Consider the following 10,855-nt stretch of genomic DNA (forward strand, 5'->3'; position numbering starts at 1 on the left):
TTCTCCTCAGTCTTCAGCCCTGTGGTCGTATGCTAGAGGCCTCGTTGTGTTAAATCCTCAGCATTAACTTCATCTTCTTTGGGTGGGTTTAGTTGTGACTGTTGTTCCTGATTTTTTCAGGTGTGCACTGCGTTGGGGATGAATGTGCTGGTGGCTCTCTTGGCTATCGCTGGAAGTGTTCTTCATTTCCTTGCTAGTGTACTATTTGCGTATCCTCCCTGCCACCTTGGTTGCAAACATTTGGTAAGAAGGTTAAACTATTGTGTGTTTTGCTTTCAAATTAAACTTCTCTGTGTAATCCATAATCATTTTCCACTGAAAGTATTGCTGTCTGAAGCTTCAAATACATACAATATAATACAATATGCTTTCATTTTTGTTTTGTCAGAGAAACACTGAATTGGTCATGATGGTGGTGTCCATCTTGCTGTTCATCGTCTCCATACTGGTTGTTGCATCTGCAGCGTCTGCTCTGTGTTCCTCTAGAAAGGCTGCTCTGGGTTCCTCTAGAAAGGTAAGGGAGACGTCTACAGTGTCTGCTCTGTGTTCCTCTAGAAAGGCTGCTCTGTGTTCCTCTAGAAAGGCTGCTCTGGGTTCCTCTAGAAAGGCTTCTCTGTGTTCCTCTAGAAAGGCTGCTCTGGGGTGCTCTAGAAAGGCTGCTCTGGGTTCCTCTAGAAAGTTAAGGGACACATCTGTCAGTTGTTAGTCATCGATCTCCAAGCCAACGGTCCACTGAGAGGAACCAGTGGTTGTGTCATTTTGGAAGCGGTTCTTTAGGTTTGATTCGGAGGTATTGCATTCATTGGGCTAATTGTTACATGATTCACCCTTACATTGTACATTGAATGAGTGATGCAAGCAATGTTTTGTAAGGAGGCTATCAACCGACTGTGGCTGTTATGTCACTCATGCCTCTCCACTATAAAGAAAATCATACTTTGATGAGCCTCCTGTAGCCATGATCTGTGTGAATACATGAGGAGGTGACAGCCAATAGGAGTCGTTCTCATGTTTTCTTCGATGCTGTCACCTCGCTGTTTCTACGTCTCACTCTATCCTCTTTGGTTTTTATTTCAGCCTTCAAAAGAACACACAGGAATCTAAGAGGTACCCCTCGTTCTAAGGTGGACAAACCAAAAGATGAGCCTCTTCTATCTTCAGATTTCACACCAAAAGTTTTATTTTATAAATATTTTTTTGTATACATTGTTTATCCACTGATATCTTTCTAATGCGGTTTACTTTGATATTGCGTAGATATTGTAACCTTCTTGTGATTGATTGTTGTGTTTCCAGAATGTTTTATTATGTACAATTGTTGCATCTGTTTTTGTTTTTTGATTACCTTTTAGTTCGAATCATATCAGAAGTTAATTTTTAATTTAATGAAAAAATTGCATTCCTCCACGTAAATATTGTCACCGGAGTTCTTGAGTCAGTTGGCACAATATTGAACAGCTTAAAGTTTTTGTCTCTTTGATCATATTATATATTAGCCCTTTTCATCACATACATGTAAAGATTTTATACATTTACTATACTTCATAAGAATTAAAATAAACTAGTAAATAATTTATTGGCCCTGACTTTCACTACTGAAGACGCAGATATGATCTCAACGTCCACTTCTGTCTACCCCGTAATCATTCAAGATCGGCTCACAGCGCACAGGGGCGCCACCTGCAGGCCAGGGGGGGAACCCCGTTTCCTCCAAATGTTACTAGTTGCCAGTTCCCGAATTATTGATTACTGGGGAAATTCTGGGGAAAATGGCATCGACCTATATGTTCCAACATCTTCTAAAACGTGGAGGATGGATAGTGACTTGCTTACTTACTTACTTGCATCTGACACGCCAGCAGAGGGCGCTGTGGTACCACAATAAGTGTTAACTGGTAATGCGGTAAACCACAGTCCAGGGCACAACTTTTCATAGCCTGTTGAACCTAACCGTTTCTTATCTCAGAAGACCACATGTAGGATAGGACATTGCCTCAACATGTAAACTAATTTATTATGCAATCGCGTAAGCAAATGTGGATGAGGCAACAGAGGAAGAGGCATGTATTTAAGCCTCCACCATCTGTGGGTCTCATTTAAACTGAACTCTGCGGTAACATCGAGGTTTCATTCTTTATCAACAGTCGGTATTCTTAATTTGACCAGACAAAGGACAGCGTGTTGACTTGGGTTAGATTGGGGATGTCTGGGAGGCTTGTTGAAGGTGAAAGCCTTGAGTTGAGGATGGAGAGTGGAGAGAGAGGAGAACGATTCACTTCTCCCCAGAATGAACCAACAGCCTTTGAGGGCCTCGGAAAGTTCCAACGATTGAAGCCCACAATACTCGGAGTAAGAGATCACACACACACACACACACACACACACACACACACACACACACACACACACATTAATGTTGACATTTACTTCATTTACTTGTACTAGGGCATTTTAGGGCTATTTGGGTTGTTTCTGCCCTGTGATGTGTATTGGCTGCAATAAGAATTACTAGTGATGATTATTGATAATAATAACATTGATCTGTTGTCTCCCAACAGGCGATTGAAGTAACAATTGGGATATTCATGGCACTGACAGCATTTACGTATCTGGCTGTTGAAGTCGACCTTGATATAACAGCAATCCTCTTCTGGGGAATCCTCATCGTAAGTAAACTTTAGGTGAAGTCTCAATGCATTATTTCAACCATAGCTGCTCTTTAGTAGCCTATACAATGTGTATGTGTCTATGTACTTTTTAGTAGCCTATATAATGTGTATGTGTCTATGTACTCTTTAGTAGCCTATATAATGTGTGTGTGTCTATGTAGCCTCACTCTTAAGTAGCCTATATAATAGTAAAAAGCCTTACCCTATCTGTTTGGATCCTTTATATATTTTTGTATCGATCAGAAACATTCCTTTGCCCGTTACATCGTAATATATTGGATCATTTTCTTATTGAAATATCTGGATTGATGTACAATCTGCACAGAGTGTGGTGGTGAGTTTATTCTCCCAGTGTGGTGGTGAGTTTGGTCTCCCAGTGTTGTGGTGAGTTTGGTCTCCCAGTGTTGTGGTGAGTTTGGTCTCCCAGTGTTGTGGTGAGAGTGGTGAGTTCAGCTCCACTAAGGAGCAGGTCAGTGTGAGTATAGTCTGGTCCTCTTGCTCTATGAAGCCTGCAGGCGTGTGGCTGTAAAGCAGCTCCTGCTAGGAGTGGAGCAGAGCCACACACCCTGAGTCACTGCTCAGTAGTTCCTGTTTAAAAGTGGAACCTAAGAGTTCTTGTGATGTTGTCCCCTACAGTACATCCCTGCTGGGGGTCTGACCATCGCTGCTTACAGGAAACCCACCAGGGCCAAGGTGAGCCAACAACAATCAGGAAATTACTCTTACTTTCTGTTGTATTCTTGCCAATTCTCCTCAGTCTTCAGCCCTGTGGTTGTATGCTAGAGGCCTCGTTGTGTTAAATCCTCAGCATTAACTTCATCTTCTTTGGGTGGGTTTAGTTGTGACTGTTGTTCCTGATGGTTTCAGGTGTGCGCTGCGTTGGGGATGAATGTGCTGGTGGCTCTCTCGGCTATCGCTGGAAGTGTTCTTCATTTCCTTGCTAGTGTACTATTTGCGTATCCTCCCTGCCACCTTGGTTGCAAACATTTGGTAAGAAGGTTAAACTATTGTGTGTTTTGCTATTAAATGAAAATTCTCTGTGTAATCCATAATTATTTTCCACTGAAAGTATTGCTGTCTGAAGCTTCAAATACATACAATATAATACAATATGCTTTTATTTTTGTTTTGTCAGAGAAACACTGAATTGGTCATGATGGTGGTGTCCATCTTGCTGTTCATCGTCTCCATACTGGTTGTTGCATCTACAGCGTCTGCTCTGTGTTTGGCTGCTCTGGGTTCCTCTAGAAAGGTAAGGGAGACGTCTACACTGTCTGCTCTGTGTTCCTCTAGAAAGGCTGCTCTGGGTTCCTCTAGAAAGGCTGCTCTGGGTTCCTCTAGAAAGGCTGCTCTGGGTTCCTCTAGAAAGGCTGCTCTGTGTTCCTCTAGAAAGGCTGCTCTGTGTTCCTCTAGAAAGGCTGCTCTGTGTTCCTCTAGAAAGGCTGCTCTGGGTTGCTCTAGAAAGGCTGCTCTGGGTTCCTCTAGAAAGGTAAGGGACACATCTGTCAGTTGTTAGTCATTGATCTCCAAGCCAACAGTCCACTGAGAGGAACCAGTGGTTGTGGCATTCATTGGACTAATTGTTACATGATTCACCCTTACATTGTACATTGAATGAGTGATGCAAGCAATGTTTTGTAAGGAGGTGGATCAACTGACTCTGGCTGTTATGTCACTCATGCCTCTCCACCATAAAGAAAATCATACTTTGATGAGCCTCATGTAGCCATGATCTGTGTGAATGAATACATGATGAGGTGGCAGCCAATAGGAGTCGTTCTCATGTTTTCTCCGATGCTGTCACCTCGCTGTTTCTGCGTCTCACTCTCTCCTCTCTGGTTTTTATTTCAGCCATCAAAAGAACACACAGGAATCTAAGAGGTACCCCTCGTTCTAAGGTGGACAAACCAAAAGATGAGCCTCTTCCATCTTCAGATTTTACACTAATAGTTATACTTATTATATATTTTTTATATTTTTTGTATACATTGTTTATCCACTGATATCTTTCTAATGCGGTTTACTTTGATATTGCAGAGATATTTTAACCTTCTTGTGAATGATTTTTGTGTTTCCAGAATGTTTTTTTATAATATATATCTTATGTACAATTGTTGCATCTGTATTTGTTTTTTGATTACCTTTTCAGAAGTTTTTTTTTTCAATTTTATAATATAATTGTATCGGTTGTCTCTTTGATCATATTATATATAAGCCATTTTCATTACATGAATGTAAAGATTTTATATATATATATATATATATATATATAATTAGTTCATATATATATTAGTTCATGAGAATTAAAATAAACTAGTTAATCATTTATTGGCCCTGACTTTCACTACTGAAGACGCAGATATGATCTTAACGACCACTTCTGTCTACCCCTTAATCATTCAAGATCGGCTCACAGCGCACAGGGGCGCCACCTGCAGGCCAGGGGTGGAACCCCGTTTCCTCCAAACGTTACTAGTTGTCAGTTCCCGAATTATAGATTTGTTGGGAAATTTGGGGGAAATGACATCGACCTATATGTTCCATCATCTTCCAAAACGTTGAGGATGGATAGTGACTTGCGTACTTAGTTATTTGCATCCAACGCGCCAGCAGAGGGCGCTGTGGTACCACAATAAGTGTTGTGGTAATGCGGTAAACCACAAGCAGTCGATGGCCCCACATTTCCTAGCCTGCTGAACTCCAGAGCCCCTCTGGCCACTATGGTTTACGGTGATCTGCTGGCTTATACCCCCAGAGAACACCAAACTAATCCCTCCAGGAATGGATCCAAAAACATTTAGTTTCTGATTTATTTTAATATTAGCCTACACAAAATACTTTACCCCCCAAAACAGATAACAAATAACTAATATTGCATTGCTGTTATTGTGAATGAATTGACAGATATATAGGCTACTAATCGACTTTACTTTAACTTCCAGCTGATGGAGTGCTTTAGATTTGGGTCCCTTAGGTTCATAAACGCCCGCTGGAAATCACTGATCTGGGTTCATAACGCAACGTCTCTCACATTCCAGCATGCATGCAAGATTTATCAGCCCTGCCCAATGGCCCACCATTATTAATTGAACACAGGCGATACGATCTGCGTCCAAGAGAAACATAAAGCCCCCTCACGTCCAGAGCCCACGTCTGCGCGTAAAGTGCGTTCTGCTGCGTTCAGCCTGCGGACCTCGAATCCTCGTTGAGCCCTGGCCGGTCTACCAGCAGGGAGACCCCGCCCACGCCCAGATGTGTGTGCCCCCCCCCCCCAAGCAGCGCGACGGAGCATCTCACTGGACATGCGCGTCACACCACAGAAGTTGGCTCGGCCGTTCCTCTTCCCATTACGCGTCAGTTCCTCCGCGTCTTGAGTCGGAGTCTCGTTCTCCTCGGTGTCACTGGGGAGTTCAGATCTGCGTGGTCTGCGCCATGGACGCGTCGGGTTGGGTTTACCTGCGCAGTGGGGCGGTGTGACGGAGCGGTGGTCCAGGGTTTGGAGACCGACGCGCTCTGCTCCGCTAGAGGAACCGAGAACCACAGCAGAGAACGGTCTCTACCCTCTGGAGAACGGTTCACGAAGGCATCACACACTGGAGGAGATTGAGCTTCAACACACCGGTTGGATTCCCGTGTTCCTCTTCTTCTTTTCCCAGGCGGCGGGATGATGGAGTATTTTTTTTTTAACGTTTTCCACGTGGATTTGAAATTCGCGTGAAATTCCACCTGCGATACGAGGAGCGGAGAGCTGGTCTGGAGACCCGAGGAGCGTAGAGCCGGTCAGAGACCCGAGCAGAGGAGAGCCGTTCGGGAGACCACTGACATCGACGCGGTGGTCCATAGTTTGATGTAAAGAGGCGGACGTTGGTTCGTTTCCCTCTACAGCCCAGCATGACGTCGCTGTCGGGGACCAAGGAGAGGTCCGTGAGCCGGAGCAGGAGATACGGGGTAGGTGGTCACTGTTCAGGGGTAGGGTTCAGTAGAGACACGGGGTAGGGTTCAGTAGAGACACGGGGTTCAGTAGAGACACGGGGTAGGGGTTCACTGTTCAGGGGTAGGGTTCAGTAGAGACACGGGGTAGGGTTCAGTAGAGACACGGGGTAGGGGTTCACTGTTCAGGGGTAGGGTTCAGTAGAGACACGTAGTAGGGTTCAGTAGAGACACGGGGTAGGTGGTCACTGTTCAGGGGTAGGGTTGAGTCTCTAAGGTAAGGGGTAGGGTTGAGTCTCTAAGGTAAGGGGTAGGGTTGAGTCTCTAAGGTAATGGGTAGGATTGAGTCTCTAAGGTAAGGGGTAGGGTTCCGTCTCTAAGGTAAGGGGTAGGGTTCAGTCTCTAAGGTAAGGGGTAAGGGTTCAGTCTCTAAGGTAAGGGGTAGGGGTTGAGTCTCTAAGGTAAGGGGTAAGGGTTCAGTCTGTAAGGTAAGGGGTTCAGTCTCTGAGGTAAGGGGTAGGGTTGAGTCTCTAAGGTAAGGGGTAGGGTTGAGTCTCTAAGGTAAGGGGTAGGGTTGAGTCTCTAAGGTAAGGGGTAGGGTTGAGTCTCTAAGGTAAGGGGTAGGGTTGAGTCTCTAAGGTAAGGGGTAGGGGTTCAGTCTCTAAGGTAAGGGGTAGGGTTCAGTCTCTAAGGTAAGGTGTGGGTTTGATATAATGTAGAATTGTTTTGGAGTACGACCAGAAATAAACTCTAATCACGCCGTGCGTCCGTAACTGTTCAACGGTCGGGCCGCGATGCTTTCAGTCAACTTATTGTGGGTGCAGCACCCACTGACACAATAAGTTTTACAGATATCGCGATAGATAAGGATGTATCAGGTGTATTGTCCTTACCTCCTCACCTCCTCACCTCCTCACCGTCCTCACCTCCTCACCCTCCTCACCTCCTCACCCTCCTCACCTCCTCACCATCCTCACCTCCTCACCTCCTCACCTCCTCACCCTCCTCACCTCCTCACCTCCTCACCGTCCTCACCTCCTCACCTCCTCACCTCCTCACCCTCCTCACCTCCTCACCCTCCTCACCCTCCTCACCCCCACCCCGGCTCATGGGCACCGGGCTGTGGGTGACTGGTTCACTGGCTGACTGGTTCACTGGCTGACTGGTTCACTGGGTGGCTGGTTGGTGGCTGGTTCACTGGGTGACCGGTTCACTGGGTGACCGGTTCACTGGGTGGCTGGTTGGTGGCTGGTTCACTGGGTGGCTGGTTCACTGGGTGACTGGTTCACTGGGTGACCGGTTCACTGGGTGGCTGGTTGGTGGCTGGTTCACTGGGTGGCTGGTTCACTGGGTGACTGGTTCACTGGGTGACCGGTTCACTGGGTGGCTGGTTGGTGGCTGGTTCACTGGGTGGCTGGTTCACTGGGTGACCGGTTCACTGGGTGGCTGGTTGGTGGCTGGTTCACTGGGTGGCTGGTTGGTGGCTGGTTCACTGGGTGACTGGTTCACTGGGTGACCGGTTCACTGGGTGGCTGGTTGGTGGCTGGTTCACTGGGTGGCTGGTTGGTGACTGGTTCACTGGCTGACTGGTTCACTGGGTGGCCGGTTCACTGGGTGGCTGGTTCACTGGGTGAACGGTTCACTGGGTGGCTGGTTGGTGGCTGGTTCACTGGGTGGCTGGTTCACTGGGTGGCTGGTTGGTGACTGGTTCACTGGGTGGCTGGTTCACTGGGTGGCTGGTTGGTGGCTGGTTCACTGGGTGGCTGGTTGGTGACTGGTTCACTGGGTGGCTGGTTCACTGGGTGACCGGTTCACTGGGTGGCTGGTTGGTAGCTGGTTCACTGGGTGGCTGGTCACTGGCTGCCTGTCCTCTGAAGGGGACATAATCAGAGGTCCATGTGGATCCTGACAGCGTGTCTCCAATCTCCATCACAGCTCCACCCTCCGGCACCACCCTCTGAGACACTGTGAGGGGGTGAATGAGGGGCTGAATGAAGGGGTGAATGAGGAGGTGAATACATCAGCGTGAATGCGATGTCTTCTCACGTTTGCCTCGTTCCTCACGTGAACATTGTCCCGATATGTTTACCGTCTGCTCATCAGAACGCCCTCCGATAACACGTCTGTTTCCCTGAACCAGCCCCGCTGTGTGGCCCTTAACCAACGCACTGTGGCCCTTAACCAACGCACTGTGGCCCTTAACCAACGCACTGTGTCCCCCAGGGGCCCGACGCCTCCCCGACCAAATCGGCCTCCTTCTCCCCGGAGACGTGGTACCGCAGGGCGTACGAGGAGTCCCGCGGTGGCGGCGGCGGCGGCGGCGGTGGCGGTGGCGGCGCGCGGCCCGCCCCGGAGGGCGCCGGCTCCATGCCCAGCTCCACGGGCACGCCCTCCCCCGGCTCGGGCACCTCGTCCCCGGGCTCCTTCTCGGGCTCCCCGGGCACCGTGTCCCCCGGCATCGGGACGGGCTCCCCGGGGTCCCTGGGCGGCTCGCCGGGCTTCGGGACGGGCTCGCCGGCGTCGGGCAGCGGGAGCTCGCCCGGCAGCGAGCGCGGCGGATGGTGTGAGAACTGCACGGCGAGGCTGGCCGAGCTCAAGAGACAGGCCCTCAAGCTGCTCATCCCCGGACCCTACTCCAGCAAGGTAGGGCGGGGGGGGGGGGGTGTGTGTGTCTGTGTGTGCAAGTATTAGCTCATGTGTTTGTGTTTGTGTTTGTCCAAAAGTTTAATCCAAAGGATGACATGCAAAAGTGAAATACTTATTCCCAGCATGATCCATGGTCCTTGTGTGTGTGTGTGTGTGTGTGTGTGTGCGTGTGTGTGTGTGTGTGTGCGCGTTTGTGTTTATATCAATGTTGTTTCAGTGTGAACAGAGAGAGGATATCGATCACCCCGAGGCTGAATTGGTGAACCACACTGTAGATCATTTACCTGGTCAGAGAGCTCCATGCTGACAGGATGGCTGTGATTGGTTGGTCAGAGAGCTCCATGCTGACAGGATGGCTGTGATTGGTTGGTCAGAGAGCTCCATGCTGACAGGATGGCTGTGATTGGTTGGTGAGAGAGCTCCATGCTGACAGGATGGCTGTGATTGGTTGGTCAGAGAGCTCCATGCTGACAGGATGGCTGTGATTGGTTGTTGTGACGGTTTGGATTCACTACGTGATGATCCGGTTCATTCTGTTCTGTCAGCAGACATGATGTACGGCTCCCAGTTATGGCTTATTGTATTTTTGAGACGTAACGATTTTTTTTTTTCCCAATTTTCTTTGACATTTGGTGTCCTCCCCCCTCACTGGGAGCCAATAAAATCCATTTCAATTGTGTCAGGAGACGAGCGAGGCTCTTCTGGACCAATGGGAAGGTGGGGATTAGCATGTGGGGGCCATTAGTGTGAGCTGGTGGGGGCCCTTCTAGTGCTGCCTCTGCTTTAATAGAGCCGGTCTGAATATCAATAATATATTAACAGAGGACCCAGCCTTCTCACACGCGCTTAATTGTTTTCGACCGGGTTGATTTTCTCTTTGAATCCGACATTTGAGATGGACTTCAGAGGTTCCCCAGCAGCTACAGAGGGTCTCCAGAGAGTCCGCTCAACGCCGGGTTCTGTACTGTAGCGTCCTGTCAGCTACAGAGGGTCTCCAGAGAGAGACCGCCCAACACCGGGTTCTGTACTGTAGCGTCCTGTGAGGCCGAGCGGCACTCAGCCTCGAGCTCAGAGACCAGCAAGGCTGAGGACCTCCAGGGGAACGTCTGAACACCTCACACCACAGACTGAAGACCTACTGCAGAGAGGAGAGGGGGGGGGGGGGGGGGCTTAGGGAGAGGGGCTCACAGAGACCAGGAACCAGAGATAGTGGGGTGAGGAAGGGGTAAGAGAGAGATGAGGTACTGGAGATAGTGGGGTGAGAAAGAGACGAGGTACTGGAGATAGAGGGGTGAGGGAGGGGTCCAGGAGAGAGACGGACTAGAGATAGTGGGTGAGTCCATGAGTCCTAACGCGCTGCAGAACAAAGAGAGCTGTTCCGTGAGGTTAATGGATCTGGGCAGTCTGGACGGCTAATTAAAAAGTTATTTGTATCGTTGAGCTGCACGCAAACTGGAGAGGAAGAGAAGAGGGTGGGAGACTTAATCAGCCGCATGTGTGGATGTGTTGGTATGTTAAAGTGGGCTGTGTGTGTGTGTGTGTGTGTGTGTGTGTGTGTGTGTGTGTGTGTGTGTGTGTGTGTGTGTGTGTGTGTGTGTGTGTGTGTGTGT

At 48.6% G+C, this 10,855-nt stretch overlaps 1 protein-coding gene and 1 pseudogene across 2 annotated transcripts; both read left to right on the forward strand.

Annotated features, from left to right (window-relative positions):
* Positions 1-2,202: 2,202 nt before the first annotated feature.
* LOC311356355 (uncharacterized protein) lies at positions 2,203-4,629 on the forward strand (the record flags this gene model as incomplete). The annotated part of the gene is made up of 6 exons (XM_084476121.1): positions 2,203-2,349; positions 2,559-2,666; positions 3,306-3,362; positions 3,537-3,659; positions 3,805-3,921; positions 4,521-4,629. 6 exons carry the CDS (start codon positions 2,203-2,205, stop codon positions 4,545-4,547), a joined length of 579 nt encoding a protein of 192 aa, XP_084332247.1. The 3' UTR covers positions 4,548-4,629.
* Positions 4,630-6,039: 1,410 nt separating this feature from the next.
* On the forward strand, positions 6,040-10,355 carry LOC311356148 (kinesin-like protein KIF26B pseudogene; annotated as a pseudogene). Its single transcript, XR_014684176.1, has 3 exons — positions 6,040-6,617; positions 8,823-9,242; positions 10,152-10,355. The product of XR_014684176.1 is annotated as a kinesin-like protein KIF26B pseudogene (transcript).
* The last annotated feature ends 500 nt before the right edge of the window (positions 10,356-10,855 follow it).

This window comes from Micromesistius poutassou (genome assembly GCF_964030765.1).
Source record: "Micromesistius poutassou genome assembly, chromosome: 12".
In the NCBI taxonomy this organism is placed as follows: domain Eukaryota; kingdom Metazoa; phylum Chordata; class Actinopteri; order Gadiformes; family Gadidae; genus Micromesistius; species Micromesistius poutassou.